The 27,759-nt window shown below is 41.6% G+C and overlaps 1 protein-coding gene across 4 annotated transcripts in view; it reads left to right on the top strand.

The window, feature by feature from the left end:
• GRHL2 (grainyhead like transcription factor 2) overlaps positions 1-27,759 on the top strand; it is a 166,433-nt gene that overhangs the window by 34,407 nt on the left and 104,267 nt on the right. For all 4 annotated transcript variants that reach the window (XM_043483538.1, XM_043483537.1, XM_043483536.1 and 1 more), the window contains exons 2-4: positions 11,767-11,962; positions 21,114-21,181; positions 25,732-26,125. In XM_043483538.1, coding sequence (XP_043339473.1) covers positions 11,795-11,962; positions 21,114-21,181; positions 25,732-26,125 — 630 coding nt within the window. In that variant the 5' untranslated portion in view covers positions 11,767-11,794. The remainder of the gene's footprint in view (positions 1-11,766; positions 11,963-21,113; positions 21,182-25,731; positions 26,126-27,759) is intronic.

The raw sequence follows: 27,759 nt of genomic DNA, 5'->3' as shown, positions 1-27,759 counted from the left end.
AAGCAGTTACGTTAAATCAGCTACGAGAAATTGAAGTGGATGAAGATTAAATTCCAAGTGTTGAAGACTCAGTATAAGAAGAGGCATTCTATTTGGAAAATAGAATTCATATAATCTCGAGATAAAGGTTGTGTGTGTGTGATAGAGAGAGAGAGAAACGGACAGAGAGAAGGAGGGGGATATTGAGACAAAGAACATAGCATGAAATCCTGAGAATCATTTTAAAATGTCACTTCTTTTTTTAATTGAAGTATAGTTGATTTACACTATTTCTGATGTACAGCAAAGTGTTTCAGTTATATATATATATGTGTGTGTGTGTGTGTATAATATATATACATATATATAGATATTCTTTTTCAGATTCTTTTTTGTTATATATTATTACTGTGCTATGCAGTAGGTCCTTATTTATCTATTTTATATATAGTAATGTGTATCTGTTAATTCCATACTTCTAATTTATTCCTCTCCTCCCACGTTTCTCTTCTGGTTACCCTAAGTTTGTTTTCTATGTCTGTGAGTTTATTTCTGTTTTGTAAGTAAGTTCATCTGTATCATTTTTTTAGATTCCATAATGTAAGTGACATCATATGGTATTTGTCTTTGTCTATCTGACTTACTCCACTTAGGAGGATAATCTCTAGGTAAAACTTCATTTTTTCTTCCTTTTGGCTGTGTTACAAGACATGCAGGATCTTCCCAGGGATGGAACCTGCCCCCCCCCACCCCCAACACACACAGTAGAAGCAGAGTCTTAATCACTGGACCATCTGGGAAGTCCCCAAACTTCACTTCTTAAAGAGAGGTGCAGAAATTCTTTTGTCGCCAACTCAAGTCCGTGTTGGGGATGATAGACAACAGGTGGGAGGAAGGGTCACGAATCGCAGTGCTTTGCTGAGCAGGGCTCAGTTTTCCTCTAGTTTTGTCTCTGGTCTCCACATAAGTCTGCTTGATTTCCTCGTGTGTAGCTCATATTTTGGGGCTTCCCAGGTGGCACTAGTGGTAAAGATCCTGCCTGCCAATGCAGGAGACATAAGACATGTGGGTTCAATTCCTGGGTTGGGAAGATCCCCTGGAGGAGGGCACGACAACCCTCTCTAGCATTCTTGCCTGGAGAATCCCTTGGACAGAGGAGCCTGGTGGGCTACAGTCCATACCAAAAGAGTTGTACATGACTGAAGCGACTTAGCATGCACTCACAGCTCTTATTTCAGGAGAAGAGAAGAATGAATCCGCATTTTGTTTAAGAGTTGAGAGAAGGACACTTTAGGATCAACACTTGTTAAATTTATTTTATAATTCTGCTTCTTACAATTAAGGCAACTTGCATTTGTGTAGCCCTTTACAGTTCACAACCAATTTACAAATATACTATAAACTGATTTTATCAAAATGGAAAAAAATAGCTCCCCCAATCCCTTCATAGTACTTGACTCTTATTTTTTAACCTTTTCAAAACATTAATTTTTATTGGAGTTTCGTTGATTTACAATGTTGTGATCTTCCTAGTCCTTTAAACTCCAACTTACACTTCAATTCTTCAACTGAACTTTTATTCACTCATTCAACAAATTTAATTGAGTGGCAGGCATCGTTCAGTGCTTGTGATACATCCGTAAGGGGAAAAAAAAAGAATCTCCATCCCGTGGAGCTTACATTCTCGTGGGGGTAGATAGACCATGAACACAGAACATAGTAAGTAGGCTACATTGGATGAGCAGATGGTGCCTACCAGGGAAGAAAGGAGAAGGGGCTTCCCTGGTAGTTCAGTGGCTCAGACCCTGTGCCCAATGCTGGAAAGGGGGTGATGATGATTTGATTCTTCGTTGGAGAGCTAAATCTCACTTGCTACACCTGGGGATCCCACATGCTGCAACTAAGACCCAGCACAACCAAATAAATAAATACTTTTAAAAAAAGAATAGAAGCTGTGTAAGGGAGATGTAAAGTTTGGAGGAATTGAGATTTTTAGGGTAGGCAGTATCACTGACTCAGTGGACATGAATTTGAGCAAACTCCAGGAGACGGTGAAGGACAGGGAAGCCTGATGTACTGCAGTCTTTGGGGTCACAGAGTCGGACATGACTTAGTGACTGAACAACGAGGGTGGGTGGAGGCAGGTCACTGCATTAATAAAGGTAGTCAGGATTATGCCTCACTGTGGTGAGATCTGGGCAGAAGTTTAGAGGGGGCGAGAGAGTCATGTGGGGATATTGCAGGAAAGAGCATTCCAGAAAGATGAAAAACAGCTGGAGTCAAGACCTGAGGGTAGAGACATGGAGACCAAGAAAGAGGATCAGAATGTGGGCGGAGAATGACAAGTGGAGTGAGTACCAGGAGGGAAGCTGGGAGAAGTAAGGGAGGAGAGGTTCTGTAGGACCTGGAAGACCGCCGGAAGGACCTTGACCTCTAAGGAAAATGGGGATAATATAGGACTGAGGATGGGAGTAGCCTGATCTGATTTATGTCTTAATGGGATTTCTCTAGATGCTGCTTTGTTGAGAATAGACTGGAGGGAGGAGGGGGACAATGGTGAAAGCAGGGAGGTTTATTCAGAAACAGTATTAGCTCTCTGTTGCTGGGTAACATAGTATCTAAAGACTTGGCAGCTAAAATAGCAAACATTATCTTACACAGTTTCTGATGGTCAGGAGTCTAAGAGTAGCTTAGCTGGAGATGGCCGTGGCTCAGGGTCTCTGTAAGGCTGCACTCAGGCTGTCATCTGGGGCTATAATTAATTTCATACTTGACTTTGCCTGCAGGATGTACTAAGCTCCCTCAAAGGTTGGTGGTGGTCTTCAGTTTCTCATTAATTGTTAGTCAAGGCTTCAGTTCCTCACTGTAATATGGCAGTTTAGTTTCCCCAGAATAAGAGAGGAGCAAGAGAGAGAAAGACAGAGACTTATCAAAATGGAAGACTTTCATTATCTAATTCTAGGAGTGCCATACAGTCACTTTTGCCATCTGCTATTGATCATGTCAAAGTCTGGTACAGTGTAGGTGGGCACTCCACAAAGCTGTGAGTTCTAGGAGGCACGGATTGTTGGGAGCCCGTAGTGGAGGTTGCCTACCTCAGAGACCATTGTGGTAATCCAAGTAGAAGATGATGGTGGCTTGCAGCAGCATACTTGCAGTGGAAAGGTGAGAAGAGGTCACAGTCTAGGTATATTTTGAAGGTAATATCTATAGGATTTTTAAATGAAGTGGATGGAAGAAAATGAAGGTTCATGGATGACTCTGTGTTAGCTGCCTTTTAAGAGATAAATGCCTGGGGCCAGTCCAAGTATCTAGGTGTGCTACTTGACTCAGGGAGGTGTGTGTGTGTGTGTGTGTGTATGTGTCATAGAGTGGGGACTAATGCTTTTAGAAGAAAGCCAGTGCAAAGTTGGAGAAGAGGGATTCACAGATCTTTGAGTGAAGTCAGACAGATTGGGAATCCAAGGCAGGTCAGGGATGTGGTGTAGGATAGACTGAACCATGTACGGGAACTGCTGGCTTTTTGATTAACGAGTGCCACTTTTTTGGTGTAGCTGGTGGATCTAACAGCTGAATAACAGTTTTCTTTCCATAGTTGGTATTCTTTGCATAGTAAAAATTAAATGGTAGAATATATAGTAAATGGGCTTCCCTGGTAGCTCAGCTGGTAAAGAATCTGCCTGCAATGCAGGAGACCCCAGTTCGATTCCTGGGTCGGGAAGAGCCCCTGGAGAAGGGATAGGCTACCCACTCCATTATTCTTGGGCTTCCCTGGTGGCTCAGACGGTAGAGAATCCGCCTGTGACACGGGAGACCTGGGTTTGATCTCTGGGTTGGGAAGATCCCCTGGAGGAGGGCATGGCAACCCACTCCAGTATTCTTGCCTGGAGAATCCCCATGGACAGAGGAGCCTGGTGGGTTACAGTCCATGGGGTCGCAAAGAGCTGGACATGACCGAGAGACTAAGCACAGTCCAGCACAGGTAGTAAATAATACACATGTGTATTACACACTATAGGAGTTTGTAGTACAGGAAAGCCCTTAAAAACTCAAATAGGAACAATCAGGGAGTATTTTCTGCAAGATGGGATGTTGGAGCTGGACTTTGCTAAGAGTAGAATTTAGATGGAGAGAAGCAGGAAGGGAATTTCAGGCCAGGGAACAGTCTGAGCAAAAGCATGGATATAGAAATGGGGCTTCTTTGCGGAACTTGAGCTAAATGGTTCAACTCCGTATGCTAAGCAAGTAGGGATAAATTTTGAGAAGTAGGTAGGGGCCCGATAATGGAGAATCCTAAGTATCAGATGGAGGATTTTGGACTCGATATTACAGGTGGTGAAGAAACATAGAACACTCTTGCAAGTAATTAGCTACGAAGGTGATTCCACAGGGGTTCAATAGGGGTTGAAGGCAGGGAAAGCTGAAGGATAACGAGACCACTTGGAGGCATGAAGAGATAAGACTGTGATGGTGGATGTGGTGACTGACTCCATATAAGGGACAAGAGAAAGTATAATAGCTAACACACATGATACTTTTATACTGTGTCAATTTTAATTCTGAGAAAATCCGAGAGAGTGGATGTTATTCTGCTTCATTTGGGAGTACATCTCAGTTTTTCAGGTGAGGAAACTGGTGCCCAGAAAGGTTAACTAACTCAGCCAAGGTTACACAGCCAGTAAGCGGTGCAGCCAGAATTTATACCCAGGCCATCTGGCTCCAGAGTCTATATTTTATTTTATTTTAAATTTATTTATTTTAATTAGAGGCTAATTACTTTACCATATTGTGGTGGTTTTTGCCATACAGTGACATGAATCGGCTGTGGGTGTCCCCTCCCACCTCCCTGCCCACAGAGTCTATATTTTAAACCAGTACATAAGATTTGGCTCTGGATAACTAGGAACAGGTGATGATGAGGTGTGCTCAACTGAGAAATGATGGTTACCTTAGTTCTGGATTGAGTTTAAGTTGACAACAGGACATCTGAGAGAGAAGGCAGAACCGGCTCTTAGGTGATACATGTCTGTTAGACATGAAAGTAGAGGATGAATGAAAGCCATGTGAATCAACAATGGAGAGAAAAGAACCAAGGGCCCAGGAATGATGAGAGTTAGAACAGGAAGAGGAGAGTAGAACTTAGGCTTTGCAGGTGGTGCTCGTGGTAAAGAACCCGCTGGCCAACACAGGAGATGGAAGAGATGGGGATTTGATCCCTAAGTTGGGAAGATCCCCTGGAGAAGTGCATGGCAGCCCACTCTAGTATTCTTGCCTGGAGAATCCCATGGACAGAAGAGCCTGGTGAGCTACCGTCCATAGGGTTGCAAAGAGTCAGGAGTGACTGAAGCGACTTCGCATGCACGCAGAGTAGCAACTGGAAAAGAATGTTTGGCTACAGAGGAGAACTGCCCTTGTACAGTATCTTCGAAGCCAGGCCAGGCAAGATTTTACAGAAGTGAGAAATGGCCAAGAAAATCCAAGGAGATTAAGAACGGAGAACCGTCTGTTGGATTTTGAGTGGAGGTCATTAATAGAATCAGTTCTAAAGAGAATACTTCTAACTATTATTTATTGAAGATCTGTAATGTACCAGGCTCATTGTATGTGAATATCTCAGTTTACCTTTAGAACAACACTGTCAGTCTGATATGATACAGAGGAAGAAACAGAGGCTTGAAGAAGTAAAGTACCTCATCCAAATTCAGAAATTGACAGAGCTGAGATTAAAACTGAAGTTTAACCATTCTCCCCCTAAATTAAGGCAAAAAGCTCCCAAACAACCCTCCCCACAAAGAAAGACTAAAGCTCTTCTAGGAATTTTTTTTTTTAAAGAATGGTAAGAAATGAATTGAAAGTGATAATTTGATGTGAAACTTCACTGTCCTGGTTTTCTGTGGTCCCAAGTGAAATGAATTTATGTCTGAATTTGTTGATTATTACTGCACATATTTTTAGGAGGTGAAGGCATTATGTGTTAAGTTCTGTATGCTTCTCCCCAGCAAAGCATTCTCTCTGTTAGACTCTTACTAATGCCCCAGGGCACAATAGGTTGTGGTAGAGTGATCTGGAGTTTTTCTTGACCTGTTGGTTATGATCTCAGTCTCATGAAAGCTCCACCTCTTTCACTATTTCAGTTGATGAATCACTCATCTGTTAGTTTTTCTCCCAGCATCAACAAAATGAAGTAGTGGATTAAAGAAACAAATGAAAGACAAAAAAAAATAATCTATGATCTAACAAGACCTTTAGCCTTGCTGGGAATACTTAGGTGCTAATGTAAACTTTCCTCCAAGGAAGAACAGGGATCAGGTTTATAGTTGATGTATCCTGTGTTCAAAGCAACTCAGAAAATTGCACACCTAAAGCTACTGAAAGGATATTTAAAAAGCTGACCAGCGCATGATTAGAACTACCATTCCAAAAGAGTAATGATGAAACTCACCTCCAGAAAGTGTTCCAAACTTTGGTAAAAGCTGTTCTGTGGAAACTTTCCTTTCTTTACAGGTCTACATTTTTGCTCAATGTACCAGAGAGATTGTTCTGTTTTTATTAAACCAAGCTTTATTCAACAGTGCTCTGTACCAGAGAGATTATAATCTATGGAAAAAAACAAAACAAAACAAAGTCATTATGCAGTTAAAGGGAAGAGCATAAAACTCCTTTGGCCATCAAAAAATGTGAACAGAAACAACTAGCAAGGTTGTATTTTCCCAGAATATTTTTTTCTATTGATCATGTAAGGATTCATCAAGCATTTCTTCATAGAAAAGCTGATGAATCTAGATTTACAAGTGAACATTTGTGCTGGGAACATATGAAATCAGCAATCCAGGAGACTCAGCAGGAGGGAGAAGAAGGAAGACTCAAGGAAAAAATCTCTCCAGTGAATGAGGACACAACTTAGTGTAAATTAAGAGTTGGCTCTTATCCTTCACCCTGGCGCTTCCTGCTGAATTTTGGAAATTAGCCAGTGTTGTAATTAACACTCCACCCCCAACCCACCCCCACCCCGCCTCCCAGCTTTTGTTAAGTAAGGAGAGTCAAATCCCCATCTTTTCCAATGGTGAGGTCACTACGAATAACCTAAAGCTCCTCCTTCCTGCCGGATGATTTTAGGAAGTATACATGATATGTGGGCACTCCTGGGCAGAAATTAGGGTTCAGATTCCTCTATTTTGCCCTCTAAGTGAAGGCTGTAGACCAGGCCCCCAGGGTGGCTTCTACTAAGTGACTGGGAGGGGTGGTCATGGCACCGCCCCATGTGGCCCACTAGCACTGTCTTCTTGGTCCTCCCAGAGACTTCATTTCTCCCACTTACAGACCCTTAGGAGTCCACCGAAATTCTGTCTCTAAATCCAACTCTATCCACTGTGATTAGTAATGTCCACAACATGGAAATGCTGTTTTACTGTTAAATCAAAATCTGTAATTTTTTTTTTTTACATTGAAGAGTAGTTGATTTATGATGTATTAATTTCTGCTGCACAGTGAAGAGATTCAATTATACATATATGTATACATTCTTTTTTTATATCCTTTCCCATTATGGTTTATCACAAGATATTGAGTATAGGTCCCTGTGCTATCTAGTAGGGCTTTGGTGTTTAGCCGTTCTCTGTGTGTCGGGAGAAATATCAGTAACCTCAGATATGCAGATAACACCACCCTTATGGCAGAAAGTGAAGAACTAAAGAGCCTCCTGATGAAAGTGAAAGAGGAGAGTGAAAAAGTTGGCTTAAAGCTCAACATTCAGAAAACTAAGATCATGGCATCCGGTCCCATCACTTCATGGCAAATAGATGGGAAAACAGTGGAAACAGTGGCTGACTTTATTTTTCTGGGCTCCAAAGTCACTGCAGATGGTGATTGCAGCCATGAAATTAAAAGACGCTTACTCCTTGGAAGGAAAGTTATGACCAACCTAGACAGCGTATTAAAAAGCAGAGACATTACTTTGCCAACAAAGGTTCGTCTAGTCAAGGCTATGGTTTTCCAGTGGTCATGTATGGATGTGAGAGTTGGACCGTGAAGAAAGCTGGGTGCCGAAGAATTGATGCTTTTGAATTGTGGTGTTGGAGAAGACTCTTGAGAGTCCCTTGGACTGCAAGGAGATCCAACCAGGCCATCCTAAAGGAGATCAGTCCTGGGTGTTCATTAGAAGGACTGATGTTGAAGCTGAAACTCCAATACTTTGGTCACCTGATGCGAAGAGCTGACTTTCTTGAAAAGACCCTGATGCTGGGAAAGATTGAGGGCAGAAGGAGAAGGGGATGACAGAGGATGAGATGGTTGGATGGCATCACTGACTCAATGGATAGGGGTTTGGGTGGGCTCCGGGAGTTGGTGATGGACAGGGAGGCCTGGCGTGCTGCGGTTCATGGGGTCGCAAAGAGTCGGACATGACTGACCGACTGAACTGAACTGAACTGATGTACTAGTTTGGATTGCTAACCCCAAACTCCCACCCCATCCCTCCCCCACCTCACCTGCCATTAGCAATCACAAGTCTGTTCTCTATGTCTGTGAGTCTGTTTCTGCTTTTGTAGATAAGTTCATTTGTGTCATAATTTAGATTCCACACATAAGGGATATCATATGGTATTTGTCTTTCTCTGATCTACTTCACTTAGTATGACCGTCTCTAGGTCCATCTATGTTGCTGCAGATGGCATTATTTCATTCTTTTTTATTTTTCATTTTTTTTCATTCTTTTTTTTAATGACTAATACACCATTGTATATAAAATATGTAAATTTCTTGGACTTTCCAAAATGAATACAAATGTGCTCCTTTTGTCAGAAAATCCCATTTGTTTTGCATTACCAATACATTCTTCACTTAAAAAAATATTTCCCACATCTGCCCATTTCACCACTGACCAGCACTCTCCTGCCTTTCCTTCGGGTCTTTGTGGGAACTTTGCTTCCTCCTGGATCCTCTGGCTAGGTTAGTCCCCTCTGTCATAAACCCTCACTCATGACACTGTTCATTTCTCACGCTCATCACGCATGTAACACCAGTGCTTGCTTTCCCTTCCTGGATTTCAGGCTACGTGGGCTCCAGGGCATGCCCATGTCCTTTGCCATCACACCCTCCACATATAGCATGATAATTTGGTGTCTGTTGGGCTCTTATGGAAAATAGCTAAGTGAACAATTACAGACTCCCTTAATTAATGACTACCTTTAGCACTTCTACGTTATAACCAAAAGTCGCTATGCCCTCAAACTTTCTAGGAATATAGAACTGTGTCGTGAGACTAATACTTGTCATTGTTGTTCACTTTACAATCGTTTTATCCACTATCTTCTTGAGTTCTCACAGTCATACTGTGAGGTTAAGTAGGGTGGGCATTGCACTGCTTTGTGTTTTAACTCTTTGTTTTTTACTGGAGTAGAGTTGATTAACAATGTTGTGTTAGTGTCAGCTGTACCACAAAGTGATTCACTTATCCATGTATCCTTTTTCAAATTCTTTCCCCAATTAGGTTGTTCCGCGATATTAAGCAGAGTTCCCTGTGCTATACAGTAGGTCCTTGTTGGTTATCCATTCACATCAGTCAGAATGGCTGTCATCAAAAAAGCCAGAAGCAATAGATGCTGGAGAGGGTGTGGAGAGAAGGGAACCCTCCTACACCCTTGGTGAGAATGTAAATTGGTGCAGCTAATAAGGAAAAAGGGCTTCCAGGTAGCTCAGTTGGTAAAGAATCCACCTGCAATGCAGGAGATCCCGGTTCGATTCCTGGGTCGGGAAGATCCCCTGGAGAAGGGATAGGCTACCCACTCCAGTATTCTTGGGCTTCCCTGGTGGCTCAGATGGTAAAGAATCCTCCTGCAATGTGGAAGACCTGGATTTGATCCCTGGGTTGGGAAGATGCCCTGGAGAAGGGAAAGGCTGCCCACTCCGGTATTCTCATCTGGAGAATTGCATGGATTGTACAGTCCATGGGGTCACAAAGAGTCAGACACGTCTGAGTGACTTTCACTCACCCACTTGACTAAGGAAAAAACAGTATGGAGTTTCCTTAAGAAACTAAAAATGGTGCTGCCTTTATGTAAGGCACGAAGAAACCTCAGGCAGTGTTCCTCCTCTGTAAACAGTGAACAGAGACTCACTTCCAGAGCCTGTGCTGCTCCGTGTCACCACACAGCCGAATGGTTAGAAAGGCCTTCCACCAGGGTTTTCCCGTTTACTTCCAGAAACTTGGTTTTTACCCTTCTAATTCAATTCATGTACAGTTTGGTCATTATTTTCTCTTTCCTCCCAATCAGTTCTACCAAGCCACTGGCACTAAGAGTTCAAACCATCTAAAATTTGGAGACCATCTAAAATTCCACTCTGCTCAATGCAGCTTCCCGCCCCCGCCGACCCCCACCCATATATGTCACCAATGGCATTTTCTGACCCTCCGCTGATCACCATGCCTCCACAAAGGGCCCTCAACACAGCCTTTGTTGTGAGTTCACACCAGTTTTCCACCACAAAGTGAGTTGGGAGACCATCTACCGTTAGAGGGCCCTGCAGGAATATCAGCAAAAAGGTTTGTCTTTACTGAATGATCATCGGAAGGCTCTTCTTGCTGGATGACTTTCCACTGATCGGCATACATGCTGCCTTTGCAATCGTGCCCCTTGTCTGAGTCACGTTACCCGGAGTAGACCCAGGTGTTACTGAAATACAGTGTCTCATTGTTACTTTCTGATTTCATTTCAATGAACAAGTCTGGGGTGTGCTGTTGAGGACTGCGGTGGTTTAGGGGTGAAAGTGAAAGTCACTCAGTTGTGCTCAACTCTTTGTGACCCTGTGGACTATAGCCCGCCAGGCTCCTCTATCCATGGAATTATCCAGGCAAGAATACTGGAGTGGGTAGCCATTCCCTTCTCCAGGGGATCTTCCCGACCTAGGGATCAACCCCAGGTGAGTCACCTGCACTGCAGGCGGATTCTTTACCATCGGAGCCACCAGGTACTTGAGCTATTATTGATTGAATCCTTAAGAAATTGCTGTGATGGTCATTTGCTGCTTTACCTGAGTTTGGCTTGGTTAGGACTGACAAACAACTCCAGCCCCTCTTGTCTGCTGAAGATTCTTCCGGTGCCCTCCTCACCCTCCGTGATGATCTTTTATGATCTGTAGCTTCGATGTCCTTTAAATATAGTAGGATCCCATGGAACACAGGACTCATGTACAGAGTTCATCTCTTTCCTGTTGCTTCGCATCCGTATGATGCATCATATCTGCAGAACGCCTTGTGCCTTGTTTCTCTAGCTTCTATTGCCTTTTAAATTAAAGGACTTGGACTGGTCTATAATTCGCTAGCAGTTACAGTGTAAATTACACTAGATAAAACTGTTTTTTAACCGCCATTGACATGCCGATTACTTTTAATGTGTTGCACATATTTATACACTAGAACTTACAGAATTAAATGAAGCCTGTTCCCTCCCAGGGTTTCATTCTAATATATATTAATGAAGGATAATCAAATAAAATGATTTGGCTCCTGAACTGATTGGTTATGAAAAGCTAAGTGTGAAGGGAGTCAACTTAAACTACTTCTACACTACCTTTTAAAGGTCATTATTACCTCTCCTGGACGGTCAAGAAATAAATCAGTGGCTTTATCAATGTGACGTGGCCATCACTTTAGTATTAATCTTCCTTCTTTTCCACTCTGGGGAAGTACGAGTGAACCAAATCACGTGCATATTTTTATTCCATGTGCATATTTAGTGGGAAAAGAACACTTCTCTGATCATGAACCTCGCATTTCTCTTGCTTTCGCAGTAATAAACGACTGGTGGCCTTAGTGCCCATGCCCAGTGACCCTCCATTTAATACCCGAAGAGCCTACACCAGTGAGGATGAGGCCTGGAAGTCGTATTTGGAGAACCCCCTGACGGCGGCCACCAAGGCAATGATGAGCATCAACGGCGACGAGGACAGCGCGGCCGCGCTTGGCCTTCTGTACGACTACTACAAGGTAGACCGCGCAGCCCCGCCCCTCCGCGCTCGGCCCCCAGGGCCGCCCCTCTCTGGGCAGAGAGCACAAGCGCTCCGTCCCCGGCCAGAGAACTGAGGGTATTTCCACACTCACCGTGGAACTCACCCTCTTCTTGTCTCATTGCTTCCCTGCTTTGCCGTCTGTGAAGCCCAACTTCACCCCTGCCCAGAGGGAGTTTTCCTTTTCGGATACTTACTTCTGTGCCCGCTGTTTACAAGCGTACATAATATCTATGTTTAATGCCTGCAAGGCCGGAGACCTGGGTTTGATTCCTGGCTGGGGAAGATCCACTGGAGAAGGGATAGGCTACCCACTCCAGTGTTCTTGGGCTGCCCTTGTGACTCAACTGGTAAAGAATGCTCCTGCAATGCAGGAGGCATGGGTTCGATCCCTGGGTTGGGAAGATCCCCTGCAGAAGGGAACGGCTACCCACTTAAGTATTCTGGCTTGGAGAATTCCATGAACTGTATAGTCCATGGGTTGCAAAGAGTCGGACACAGCTGAGGGACTTTCACTTTCACATTTAATTCCTACTTCATATCATATTGCAGTACTTCTTTGCTGCCATTTTTACTTGATGATTTTTGGTGAATAAGGAATATTGCATTGTGTGGCTGTACCGTATTTTAGTCATTGCTGTTTGGGGGCATTGAAGTTGCTTTTATTTCTTATTTTATTTTATTATTATTTTAAAATTAAGTAATATGGGACTTCCCTGGTGATCAGTGGTTAAGACTCTGTGCTTCCATTGCAGGGGGCGTGGGTTCCATGCCTGGTTGGGGAATTAAGATCCCACATGCTGCATGGTGCAACCAAAAATAAATAAATTAATAAAATGAAATAGATAAATGAAATAATGAGACCCTTTATGTTTTTATTTATTTATTTTTTGGCCAAATCCTGTGATGTGCAGGATCTTAGTTCCCCAACCAGGGACTGAAGCCAGTCCCATGGCAGTGAACGCAGCAGTAAAAGTGCCAAGTCCTAACAGCTGGGGTGCCAGGGAACTCCCTAGTTTGCTTCTAGATATTCTATTTTATAAGAAACATCAGGATTTCTAGATTTTTCACTTTAGTAAGAAATATACCAATGAATGCTTTTATGGTAGACTTTTGCAGCAATTCCAAAATCTGTCTCCCTTTGTTTCACTGGGCACTCAGTATTTATTTTGAAAAACCCTTAAAACAAAATGAATGTAATTCACTTGCATTACAAAAATACTTGTCACAGGTACCTTCGAAACAGGAGTATTTCAGGAAATCAAACAACAAACATTGGTCTGTCTCTTCTGTAAAGGACTATATCTGGTATGACCTGCTTCCTTAGAACCAGTGAAGTGGAAAAAGTCAACAAGTATTTACTGATTGAGGATATTTATTGCCTGATTTGATTGTAAACACCTGGGCTTATGCTGGGATTGGCACAAAGGTGAAAATGGCTGTGTTTATTTTGCTGGTTGGGTGCAACTCTTTAGAATAAGAACTAAATCCTCCTCTTGCCGGCTCCCTCCACCATGAGAAAATCACACAAGAGGAGTTTTTGCTTGAGTTGAGTGTCAGTCTCGGTTTCCTACTTCCTTCCTGCCTCCCAGTTCCTGTTTCCTTCCAGCAGTCTTCACCAGTGCAAGATGTGCTGTCTCCTGTGTCTCTTCTAAACCAGAGTTTTCATGCTTTCCAAGGATCTCCCACCAACACCAACACCAGTACCAACTCTGGCACTGACCGACCACCCCCAAGCCTACTCTTTGACCCACGTTCTCTAAAATTATTCATTGCCTTTTCAGCTTCCTCTAACTTTCTCTATTAAAGAGCTAAGGAGGGCTCCCTCTGTGGGGAGAGAAAGTAAAGCCAAGCCCAGTTGCAATTGTTAGTCTCTCAGTGGTGTCTGACTCTATGCGACCTTATGGACTGTAAGCTGCCAGGCTCTGCTGTTCATGGAATTTTCCAGGCAAGAATACTAGAATGGGTTGCCATTCCCTTCTCCAGGGGATCTTCCCGACCCAGGGATTGAATCCGGGTGGGTCTCCTACACCGCAGGCAGATTGTTTACCATCTGAGACACCAGGGAAGCCCCAAGTTGTGCTTATCAAAGATGAGATATTGGGTTGGCCAAAAAGTTGGTTCGAGTTTTTCCATAAGCTGGTACGAATAAACATTTTGGTCAACCTGATACAAGGCATGAGTAACTGAGAGGTTGGCCCGTCCAGGCTATTTTAAATGAGGATGTTATTGACTCAAATAAATGTATCTTATGGTTAGAAAGTGTCGGAGAAATAATGGAAAGGCATTCCACTTGTACCCTTGCAGTCTAGGTTGACTTTTCCCCCTTACTAAGAGAACTGGAATTGGCAGATTTCACAGCTCTCTTGTGAAGGTGTACAATTCCCAACATGACTTCTGACCTAGCAAAAAGGGGCTTTAACTTTGGGACCTGGGGTCCACATGAAAGGATGTAGGGTCTAATCTCCATTTCATGCAAGTAGGACAGTTTCCTACAATGAACAGGAAGCACCTGAAAAGAACTGAGCCTGGAAAACAAAGATGGTTTCTTGGCAGGCTTTCTTTTCTTCTTTTGTTTGTGGTTGTTTTATATATTTGAATCCTTTTTGATTGAGAAGCTAAGTTGAAAAACACAAGGATGATTTCTAAACGTTTTGGGGTGAACATTTTCAGAATGTATTGAGGATGGTATAGAACTTATCATGTTAGACTGTTTCATGTTCTAGGCTATTTCTTGAGGGTTTAGATTTATTAGACTTTTGTGTTAATACTTAATGTTTGGAAATGATCTCATCCCTAGAAAGAAATCGCAAAGCAATTTTTATTTATTATAAAAAATAGTTAAGCTTGACACTCATTAATCTTTAAAATCTGGTAACATATCATTAAAGTGACTATGATTTAATCATTTGGGTCATTAAAACTTTTTGGTAAGCTTTATAACTTCATTAAGCAAATATGTTAGTAATAGTTTTATAAGGCTATGAAGAAATACATTAAGATAATTTTGAAGAAACATATTGTTCTTATTTTTAAAAACAGATTTTATTCCATTACTGTGAAGTGGACATAATTTCAGGTATCTTTATTAGATGACAGTTCTTTCATATTAATGAAAAAGAGAAATATACCTTGAAACAAAACTCATTAGTAATTTAGAAAAGAATTTAATTTCCCATAGGTTCAAAGGATAAAGTATTAGTAAATATGGTACCTAGATTACCTCTCCTTTTGTACATTATTAGTAGTTGAAATTCTGCTTTCATAAATATTTTAAGATACAGAGTAGGGAGTTTACATAAAACTCAATTTGAGGATATGGAGAAAATGGAACCCTCCTATGCTGGTGGTGGGAATGTAAATTGTTTCAACAACTGGAAAACAGAGGTGTCTCAAAAAACTAAAAGTAGAACTACTCTATGACCCTGCAATTCCACTCTCAGATATATATTAGAAAAAACCCAAAACACTAATTCACAAAGATATGTGTACCTCACTGTTCATAGCAACATTACTGACAATTGCTAAGATATAGAAGCAACCTAAGTTTCCATCAATGGGTGGATAAAGATATGGTGTGTATGTGTGTGTGTGGGCACACACACATACACAGTGGAATACTAGTCAGTCATAAAAAATGAAAACTTGCCATTTGTAACAACGTGGATGGACTTAGAGGATATTATGTTTAGTGAAATGTCAGAGAAAGACAAATGCTATATAATGTAACTTACATGTGAAATCTAAAAAATAAAAACACACCAGTGAATATAATAAAAAGAAACATATTCAGATATAGAGAACAAATTGGTAGTTGTCAGTGGGGAGATGGAAGAGAGGAGGGGCAAGTTTGGGGTGGGGATTAAAAGTTACAAACTACTATGTATAAAATAAATAAGCTACAAAGATAAATTGTACAACACAGGGCGTATCACCAATATTTTATAATAACTAAATGTGATATAATCTTTAGAAACTGGAAATTACTGTGTTGTACACCTGAAACTTATTGTACATCAACCAGACCTCAAATAAATAAGCAAATAGTCATCACTACTTGCTCCCACCCCCCCCCCCAAAAAACCCTCAATCTATAAACAAGTCTAAACTCCTACTGTTGAATTTGTATTTTCCAAGATTAATTTATTAATTTAGGATATAAAATATTCCAATAAAATGTTTTCTAAGACTGTGTGGCCTAGCAGAGTTACATAGCTCATTTATTTCCCACAAGCTTCACTATATTTTTGCTTGAAACTTTAAACATTAAAGAATTAGCCTTGTTTTTAAAAACTCTATGTGCAAATGATCATTTTCAGGCCTCAGTCAGCCCTCTGTTGTTTACAGGTTGTGTATGCTGGTAGTAAAGTTATAACAAAGTTAAATCTACTTTGAGAATGGACTTTCTTTCTGTAGTAAAGTAAAATGTTAATGGAAAAAAAATCAGAGATTCTATTTTTTTTGAATATAAACTTGGGGAAGTCAGATTACTGTAGCAATTGCTACAGCAGTATCATTTAAATTCTGTAGAATTTTTATACCTCTTTGGAAATAAAAATCGATTCTTTTTGTAAAGCATACCATTTTCCCCTCACTGCTGAGGTTGGAGTACATCACCTCTCTGGACAGTAGAGAGAGGAATGTGTGTGACGCGCAGCAGACACTCAAAAGCAATGGTGGTCCCTGTCCTTGGAAACTGCACGAGTGTACCTTGGTGTAATACTTCATCTGCTACAAAGTCTTTCCACCTGTATTTTAAACCTGTCCTCACAGGATCACTGGAGTGAATCCAATCAGGTCTTTTATTTTCAGCTCAGGCAACTAAGTGGAATTTACAGAGGTCCCAGGGCAATCCTGTACATGCCCAATATCTATGTCATGAGGCTGTCTCAGTTAGTTTTCTTGGGCTGCTGTGACAGATTATCACAGACTGGGGGCCTTAAACAACAGAGATTTACTTTCTTACCATTCCGGAGACTGAAGTCCAAGACCAAGGTGTGGACAGCGTTGGTTTCTGGCAAGGCCTCGCTTCCTTCCCATCTTGCAGATGGCTCCCTTCTTGCTGTGGCCTCACGTGGCATTTCCTCTGTGCACACACGCTCCTGGCATCTCTTCTTCTTCCTAGAAGGGTGTCAGTCCTCTTCGATTAGCGCCCCATCTTTAGAAACTCATTTAACCTTAGATGCTTAGTCTCTCAGTTGTGTCCAACTAAGCAGCCCCGTGGACTGTAGCCCCCCGGGCTCCTCTGTCCATGGGATTTCCCAGGCAAGAATACTGGAGCGGTTTGTCATTTCCTGCCCCAGGGGATCTTCCTGACACAGGGATCAAACCCATGTCTCTTGTGTCCCCTGCATTGGCAGGTGGGTTCTTTACCAGTAGTGCCACCTGGGAAGCCCCATTTAAATCTTAACCACCTCCTTAAAGGCCCTGTCTCCAAGTATAGTCACATTGGAGATTAGGGTTTTAACATACAAACATTGGAGGCATACAATTCAGTCCATAACACTCAACCCTGTTTAAAAAATGCTTTAATGGAATCATTTGAAAATAGGCTTAAAACTTTAAGATATGTATTTGGAGCTAAATGAAATCTATAAAATTAACCAAAATGCTAGAATTTGTTGTAATTTAAAGACTCAGATACTAGCCTAGTTCTCTATTCGGTTCAAGCTACTCACCAACAACAGCTCTGAAGTCAATTGTGACCTTTTGATTAATTTCAGCCATGACAGAAAAATATGACAGTTTCATTTGTTAATTTTATGTGGTTTGATTTACTTTAGCTTACTTTACTTTTCCCCTGAAGAAGCTGGTGATTTGTAATCTTCTGATTCTAGCTCTGGTGAAAATATTCTTTCCTGGCCAGTTGGTTCCTCTCTATTCTGTTGACCTGGTGCTGCTGGAAACCAAGATGTTTGTTTGTTTGTCTAACCATTTGGTCATCCATTTATTCATCCATCCATCCAACAAATGCTAATTCACCATGACCTTCCAGCAATGGTGTAGATATTAGGGGGGTGGGTTGAGTATCCAAAGGCAGATGGGACCCAGTTTAAGACCTTAGTGAGGTCACGGTCCAGGATGTCTGTGACAGTCCCGTAAACCTGTAACCACAGTGCATGGCAGTAAATACTATGAAAGTGCTGTGCCCCAGGTGCAGTGAGGAGGGTGTGCCAGCCTTCCAGAGAGCTCAGGTTTTCCAGAATCGTGCTCAGTCGCTCAGTCATGTCCGACTCTTTGCGACCCCATGGACTGCAGCTGGTGGTGCTAGCGGTAAAGAACCTGCCTGCCAATGCAGGAGACATAAGAGATGGGAAGCAGTGCCTATTCTACGGGGAAGCAGAGGAGAGTTTTTCAGGTAGCCATACGGAGAAGGAGCATTTTAGGCAAAGCAAACAGGATATGAGAAAACGTGGGAGGTCAAACTCCAGGATGCATTCAGTGAAATCCAAGGAATCAGCCTTGCTGAACTGTGGGAGTGAGCGAGGGGGAGGGCAGGCAAGGTTGGTTAGGAAGGCAGCGACTCCTTCTGGAAGTGACCAGGCTGGTGGGCTGGGCTTTATTCCCCCAAGAGGGAGTGCAGGGCTAGGCACATGGCCTTGTTTTTTGCTAGATGAATGAGTGAATAAATGATTTAATAAATATTCATAAGCTGTAGAAATTTTTGAAAGAAATCTTTTTATTTTTAATTTAAAAATAAAGCCTTTTGTTTTCAGTTTATATACATTAAAGAAAATGGATAGAAGCGTAAAGAAAATGAAATTTCCTGTAATTTTTCTATTATTCTTTGACATCATTTTCTGTATTACTGAAGGATTTTGAACATTGGCCTGGCAGATTGAAGAAATGATTTACACATGTTGCAGCAACAGCAGCAGCAGGGAGATGGATTATGAGCAGAGAATCCAGTGAACAGGTTGTTGCGATTGTCCAGATAAAAAAGAATGAAACCCTAAAGTAAGATCTAATGGTAACTGTTCCCTGGGTCAGCATTTGTGAGGTTCTTCCTAAATCAGCCACTCTATTTAGTCAGTCACGCAATGCAGAAAGAAAGCAGTATGTTCAAGAGATCGTTGAGTATTTGTTTGAATAAAAGTTGGCAACTGATTCTGTTTGTGTGTGTGTGTGTCTGTGTGTGAGAGAGAGAGATTTGATGAGATAACCCTATAACTAGGATCACAATAGCTCAGTTGATTCTCAGATTAACCAAGGCGGAGTACAGAAGAAGGGCTTTGGGGAAAAGGATAATTGTATGTTGAGTTTGAAGTGCTTGTAGGATGTTCAGGTAGGGATGTATGGTGGTGAGCCTAGACTCGAAGAAGGGGCCTGAGTTCAGAGATCTCAGCTTCTCTAAGCAGTACAGTCTTTGGGAAGCCAAGAGTAAACATGGGTCAGGGTGGCCCAGATGGGAGCAAATCTGCAGGCACGGTGGGGTCAGACTGAAAGATCACTCTGGTTCTTCTTAATGGAGCCAGAATGGATTTGCAGGGACCAAGTGCGGGAGAGGAGAGACCAGCTAAGCCGATGCAGTAGCCCAGACAAGAGGTGGGGGGCTGAGCCAGGGGGCGGGCCTGCACAGGGAAGAGGATGGATCTGAGTCACGTGGGATTTAGTGTGATGTCTTTAAGACTCATTCATATTACAGCATGTATCAGAATTTCATCTTTAAGACTGAATAATATTTCATTGTGTGTGTGTGCATATATATATATATAAAATACATTTTGTTTATTCATTCATCTGTTAGATGGACGTTTGAGTCATTTCCACCTTTTGGTTATTGTGAATAATGCTGCTATGAACATGGATGTGCTTGATATTAAAATTTTGTGATTATCTGTCATCTTCAGGAGATGATAGGAGTTTTGTTTTATTCATTTCATTTCTTGTTTAACATGTAGTAATGCTGCTGCTCTGTAGACCCTCAACATTGACATGTGCATGAAGGGCTTAAAATTGATTTACTTTATTTTTATTTAACAAATGTGTATAAATTTCCACGCTAAGTGCTTTTTAAAAATTGTCTCTTCTAATTTTACTAAACACCCTGTGAGGTATAGAACTACCACGATTCCTTTTTTTACAGCTGAGGAAACTGAGGCAGAGTTAGTTCGTAGTACAGCTGAGATTTGAACCCAAACGATCAGGTCGAGGTCTGGACTCTTAGCCACCCCGCTGTGTCGCCTCCCTCACCCAGCTGGCTGGGCTTGCAGACACATTTGGGTGAGTGGAAGCCATCCATGAGGATTGCAAGAGGAGTCCAGAAAAGAGAGACTTCTCATAAACCCTCTTTTATGTCAAAATAGTGCAGGATGCATTTTTAGTGCAAAGGTGTGTGGCTAGAAGGAAGATCTGGGGATTTAGGGAAAAAACAAAATTGAAAAACAAAAAAAAATCCAAAACATCCAACCAGCCAAACAAATCTAAACCCACTATTCATGTATTTGAGAACTGTGGTAGAGATAGGTAAGTGATCCTTAGTGCCGTTGGGTGATTAGATGATGGTCAGAAACACAGCTGGTCGGGGTGTCCCTTCTCTCAAGTAGCGCTTTTTCAATAATCTTTCAGGTAATGTGTTGGCACTGTAGTTGTGAAGTCCATAATAAAAGTGCATTAGAAGAAGAAGGGTGGGAGGCAAGCGGTGAGCTATGTAGGGAGGGTGGGTAAAGGTGGCCCAGGTACTGGATGTTGCCTCGCCACTGACAGTGCAGCCCACTACCGTGGGCTCTCCATGTCAGCCTGGAGTCCCTCATCACAATGGAGGGTCAGTCTCTGTTCCTTAATGGGATGCTTTCTGTCTGCTCCAGAGCATAGATTCCCCTCATCTATGCCCAACCAAGGTAGGGAGGGTTCAAGAGGTGCTCAGGTCCAGCGATGACTGCCTGTGTCAGCAAAGCACAGCAAAATCAGGGTTGCTGTGACTTTACACCGATCATCACCGTTTTGTGTCTGGTCCACTGTCGTTGCCACTCAGACTTCTCACCTTTAGCCATCTCCTGGCCGTTGCAAATTTGCCACCTTTCCCCAGAGAATGCTCCATTTCATTTTCTTTGTTTATGCTGGTGGCAAGCTCTGCACAAGGTCACAGTTGCATCTATGTAAGTCTGACTAATGGTTGGTCATGATTTCAGGTTCCTCGAGACAAGAGGCTACTGTCTGTAAGCAAAGCAAGCGAGAGCCAAGAAGACCAGGATAAGAGGTATGATAATATATACAGGAATATGCCTGACTCTCCAGATAACTCCTTTTTTATGTTTTTGACAATGATAGTATTAAACTATAACTTTTGTTCTTGAGAGGATGTGGGAATCAAGAAGCCTGAAGTCTGCTCCCTGTCTTTTGGAGCCTGGACCAAACTGGATTTCTCAGTTGGGAGAGCAAATTGCAATTTTTGGTTTTGCAATTTGCAGAGGGTCATCAGTGTCTTCCAAAAAGGCTGCAAATCCCAAGAGACAGAGGTGATATATTGGCAAGATAGCCCACTGCTAGTGTGAACTTTTCTGTTAATTCAGTGGCTGTGTAACTGCGATGAGGCTCTTAAGGGAGTGAGACATTTGAAGATGACCTTTGGTAAGGGGGAGAGGAAGGAGGCCAGGCTGATCTCAGTCTAGGGAGGAGCTGGTAGGGAGCCATGGGTGGCAGAGGACACTGTCAGGGTGCAGGGGCAGGAAAGATGTTAGGAGACCATAGGTAACACTCTTTTCCTTCAGTCCTGAATTAAGGACCAGGTGAAAAACAAGACACAGATTGAAATTAAAAAGAAAAAAAAATCAATTTTATTTCTAATGAAGCATAATCAGACAATGTGATTTTGAACGGGCAATTTATAATGTATCAGTACTGACTTAGATATGGCTTCTCATCCAGTCCCAGGCAGGACTTCAGGCCTCCCTGAAGGGACAGACCACATATGGCCTGGCCAAGGTGACTGGAGTGTCTGTCTCCTTTCTTTGGCCAAGATGATCCAGATATAAAGAAGGACCCATAAAGGTCTGAACCACCTTGCTCAGCTACTTCTCCCAAAGTAGCTCCCAAACACAACCAATCAAATAAATCTCTTCCCCTGCAGAGGAATGGAGAAGCCACAGTGCTTTTCTCTTGAAGGGTTTTCCACTTGGAAACATGAAGCCAAGAGAAATGAAGTCTCCTACTAAAACAGATGTCAGAATCTTTCCTGCCCTTGATAGGAACAGCTTGTGACTTTGTGATCTTGTCATACGACTAGCAGTGGGGACCGCCAGTCAGCAGTATTATGCTGTGTGTCAGCTCCAGGGCACACCCCCAGCAGAAGGTCAAGGCTGTCTGTGTGTGATTTGCTCTTCCAAGGGGATCTTCTGGGACTTTATGCTGCTTTGGGGACCCGGGCACTAGTTAGTAGCAGTGATGACAGGGAGAAAGAGGCTGATAGTCTTCAGGTCCAATGACTTTTCCTCCATCCAGTCCGTATTTAATAAGTTAAAGAAGTGTAAGTCCTACACCCATAATCACAGAAAGATTAGGAACGCATGCAGGGGGTGGAGATGGGGAGAGAAATGAATCTAAAATGTGTGCTCTGTATGTATCATAATAGATACAATAGGCCATGTTTTGGTAAAGTATCTTTTAGAGCAGCCTTAAAGACTGACAGCTGCCCATTGTATTTTAAAGGCCGTTTTTATATCTACGGAGTGCCTTAAAAAAACTGGCAGTGAGGTATAGACAAATCACCTTGTATAGGCTAATTATGACTTTGTAGACTTCTGGTTAAATGTAATTTGGAAGGATATCATTTGGTCTGCAGTGTACTCATGAATTAAGGTGCCATGGACTGGCATGATATCATTACAAATGTTTGTATACAGAAGTCGCCACTTTGAAAAGTAATCTCAAGGACATGACTCCAATTTTTTTTTTAAGAGTATATTTTCATGCACCATTCCTAGCATTGCATTTTTTCCTCATGTTATAATGTTTGGTTCAATTTTAAATTCTATTGCAAATGAGTCAGTATCTCACAATAGCTCTTAACTTTGTTCAGATCACCCATTTTGAGGGATGACTTTCAAAGTTCTCTGACATCAGCTTTTAAAGTCAGTGCTATTCTGTAGAAGCACTGTTACACATTATAGCACAGTGCTGAGTCTATTATTTCCTTGTCTCGTGGTAATGAAGATTCAACTATATTTGCACGACTGTATTCACTTGCTTATCTGTTTGTTTATAAGAAGGCCCAAAATATTTTGACTTATGTTTCTTGTTTAGAATCCAAGTGTTTTGCATGAAATACAGACTTAAGAAATTTGGACTGAAATGGACTCTGACTGTAGAGGAATTGATTAATTTAGAATATTTTGGCCAAACCAGTAAGACCATGCTTGTGCAAAACCCAGAAGTGTGAAAAAAGTAGATAATTGCTTTGGTAGCTATTGAACATAGACCAACCCTTCTACACTCAACTTGCAGGATATTATCCAAAAGGTACTGCCTAAAATGAGTTTGGGAGATTCTGGGTTACAATGAAACATTTGGAAGAACCCCTTGGGGCCTTTACTGTGTTCACGGCTGTGACCCACCAGGGTGGTCTTGTTTTGGCAATAGCATCTTTTTTTTAAAATATTGATTTTATCATGGACTCCTTTCTTTGAGGAACATGTATTAACATGCCATGTGATATTCTAAACACACAAGGTTTAGGAAATATTGATATAAATGGGTGGTCTGGGTTTTGGCATCATCCACTCACTGGATTCAGATTAAACGTAATATCTAATTTTCACTGTGCCTTAGACACAGATTTGTTGTATTGATTTGGCCACGAAAGCAGGTTATTACTGAAAGCCAGAATGTTTATAGACTCGTGATTTTATTCTTTAAAGGATTCCTTTCTAGAGTGGTTTCTTTAGGTCTGTGACTGACTCAGAGAGGTTCAGGTATTTTTCTGTTGGCTTTGCTCATGAGGAGCCGTTTTCTCCTCAAGCTTCACTTTGAAGTTTTATCTGAAAAATCAAAGCTAAAAATACCAAGCCCTGTTTGAGAGTTAGGCAAGTTCAGAGGCCAGTTGACTTCCTTTACAGAGAGGAGCCAGGAGAGCTCAATTCTTGGAAGAACCAATTTTGTTCAAATATTTCTCCTGATGAAAGATGCCTATAAACCCCAGAAAGCACCTGCTGGTTTAAAAAAGACAAAACACCGGGGACAGAGCTGCATACAAAACGTGCATTTTCTTTCTGTCATTCAGGGTAATCTATAAATAAGTAAGAGATGGCCACAAATCTTACTGATAAGATTTGTTAGAAAAATCATTTTGCTATAACAGTGCTCATTTAGTAAGAAGTTCCTCCTTCCTTCTGCTCTCACTCAAAATCCTGCAGTGTAGATGCAAACAGTTCATCCTATCCTGGTAAGAGTTAATTTTCGAAATCCTTTCCTTTCTCTTTGTACCAGTCAGGAGGTGTGAGATCTGACAGCTCTTGTCTTACCTAAGCCCAGTTATACCACTTCCTTAAGTCCTGATAGTAATTCAATGCTAAGGATATCAATGAGCTCATGGTTTTTCTCAGTTTAGTGAAATATTTTAATGACAGGCTCTCATTATCTTATTTTTATCTGCAAAGGGTTTAGCCTGCAGAACAGTGAAAACTATTCTTCCCAATCTTCTCCTTCAACCTATTGTTCTGCCCCTATTTTTTAAATTACTGTGAATTTTTTAAATTTATTTATTTATTTTAAATTTATTTTTAATTGAAAGATAAGTGCTTTACCAATGTTTATCAGTACCACAAAACCAGTATTGTATTGGTTTCTACCAAATCCCTGTTTTTAAAAAAGACTATTTAAATTTTTTTCTTTGGAAAGCTTTCAAACATATTCATAAATAAAGATGGTGGTATAATGAACCCCCAAAGACCCATTCCATCCTCCAGATTCAGTACTTGATAATTTTTTCTTGCACCTATTTATTCTTCACCATTTCTTTCTTTCCCTTCTTTTCTTTCTTTCTTTCTTTTTTTTAAACATTTTATTGCAGTAGTATTTAAAGTAAGTTCTTGGCTTACTTTATGTCATTTCACCTGTAACATGACATATTTTGAGATCCATATCCATTTGATATGGATCTCTAAATAAACAAGGACTTTTTATTACATAACCTCAAAATCATTATCACATCTAAGTGAATGAATAATACTTCCTTAGCATCAGCTAACTTTCAGTTCATATTTGATCGCCTCAAAAATCCCATTGCCTCATAAATACCTCTTTGGCTTTTTAGATCGGGATCCAAACAAGATCTGCTTGTCCCATTTGGTTGTCATGCCTTTTAAATCTCTTAACCTAGAACAAGTCTCCCACCTTTCTTTCTTTTTTCATGCCTCTGACTTATTGAGGAAACCAGGTCAGTAAGATGTGTGATATTCTGGTTTGTATGATTGTTTCTTTTCAGTGTTGTTTAAATTATTCTTCCAGCTCCCGTATATCCTAAGAACTGGAAGCTAGATATAAAGCTTGGTTTGATTTAGAGTCAACATTTGTTTTTTGTTGAGCATTTTCTAGGTGGGGCTGATTGCATGCTACCAGAAGGTACATGGGGGTGGTTGTCCTACTTCTAGTGATGGAAAGATCCATTGCATTCCATCGTAAAGTTCACCATCAATTTTTTCCCCCTAATGCATTAGCATCCACTGATTCTTGCTTGCATCAGTTATTAAGAGTTGCAGAATGATGATTTTTCTAATTCTATCCTGTTGCTGGGGGGCGGGTTTCAATACACAGAAACTGTCTTGGCACAAGTGAAGCCCAGAGTAATTTGAGTGGAGGAGAAAATCGAGTGCAGGTCCTGAAGACTGTTCCAGTGAACCTTTCCCTAAATCAAGACCACCTGGAGAATTCCAAGCGGGAGCAGTACAGCGCAAACGTCCCCGAGAGCCCAGCCATCATCCCCGTGTCAGGAATCACAGTGGTGAAGGCTGAAGATTTCACACCGGTTTTCATGACCCCAACGGTGCACTATCCCCGGGGAGAAGGGGAGGAGCAACGCGTGGTTATCTTTGAACAGAGTCAGTACCCCGTGCCGTCCATGGCCGGCCACGGCACCTACCTCAAGGACGACCAGCGCAGCACCCCGGACAGCACTTACAGCGAGAGTTTCAAAGACGGAAACACGGAGGTGAGTCCCTGGCTGTTACCTCAGGAGCCCAAGCCGAAACCCAGGACCCACACCTAACTTTTCTACTCTATTTGCTTTAAAAAATTTTTATTTATTTATTTATTTATTTTTGACTGCACTGGGTCTTCATTGCTGCATGCTGGCTTTCTCTAGTTGTGGTGAGTGGGGGCTCCTCTCTAGATGTGGTGCATTGGCTTCTCATTGCGGTGGCTTCTCTTCTTGCAGAGCACGGGCCTTAGGGGTTCAGTAGTTGCAGCAAATGGGTTCTACAGCACAGGCTTAATAGTTGTGGCCCACGGGCTTAGCTGCTGCATAATGCGTGGGATCTTCCTGGACCGGGAATAGAACTCCTGTCTCCAGCATTGGCAGGTGGATTCTTTACCACTGAGTCCCCAGAGAAGCCCTTTATTTGCTTTTTTTTTCTTTTTTTTTTTCTTTATTTGCTTTTTATGTGGAATGAGTGAATTCAACTGTGAGTTCAGGTTTTTCTTTTTTTTTTTTTAAAAACATGTTTGCTTCTTTCTTTATAAACAGATTTTATTAAAACATTGGTTTGGTTGTGTGGAGGAGTATTCCCATTTTCCTGACTCTGAGATGACAGATTCCTCTATTGGAGGAATTAGTCTTAAAATGTAGTGTTAGTCTTAAAATCAAATATTTGTGAAGAACAAAGAGCTGTCTGTGTGGAAGTTTCCTACTTTATAAAGTTTTCACCTTGACTTCTTTTGGTTTGTGACCTTCCGAATGGCAGCCAAAGGTGTTGCCTGCTCATCATTTTTTAAAAACAAAGCAACTCTTCTTTTAAAACTTATTTATTCAAAACTTATTTATTCTTAATTGAAGGATAATTGCTTTACAATATTGTGTTGGTTCCTGCCACACAGCAGCATGAATCTGCCATCGGTATGCATGTGTTCCTTCCCTCTTGAACCTCCCTCCCACCCAACTAGGTCATCACAGAGCACCAGCTTTGAGCTGATTCCCGTTGGTTATTTTACATATGGTAGTGTATATGTTTCCATGCTGCTCTCCATTCGCGCCACCTTCTCCTTCCCCCACAGTGTCCACAAGTCTTCTCTGTGTCTGCATCTCCAATCCTGCCCTGCAAATAGGTTCATCAGTACCATCTTTCTAGATTCCATATATAAGTGTTAATATACATTATTTTTTTCTCTTTCTGACTTACTTCACTCTGTATAATAGGCTCTAGGTTTATCTACCACATTAAAACTGACTCAAATGTGTTCTTTTTATGGCTGTGTAACATTCCATCGTACATATGTACCACAGCTTCTTTATCCATTCATCTGTTGATGGCCATCCATAGGTTGCTTCCATGTCTTAGCTGTTGGAAATAGTGCTGCAGTGAACACTGGGGTACATGTGTCTTTCTCAATTATGGTTTTCTCAGTGTATATGCCCAGTAGTGGGATTCTTGGGTCTTATGGTAGTTTTAATTCTAGTTTTTTAAGGAATCTCCATATGCTTCAACCATATGCTCCTCCATAGTAGTTGTATCATTTGATATTCCCACCAACAGTGAAAGAGGGTTCCATTTTCTCCACACCCTCTCCAGCATTTATTGTTTATAGATTAAAACAATATAACTCTTTAAAGACCTCGTCTGATGAAAA

Source organism: Cervus canadensis, chromosome 12 (assembly GCF_019320065.1).
Source record: "Cervus canadensis isolate Bull #8, Minnesota chromosome 12, ASM1932006v1, whole genome shotgun sequence".
NCBI lineage: Eukaryota > Metazoa > Chordata > Mammalia > Artiodactyla > Cervidae > Cervus > Cervus canadensis.
This window is presented reverse-complemented; position numbering and strand designations above follow the sequence as displayed.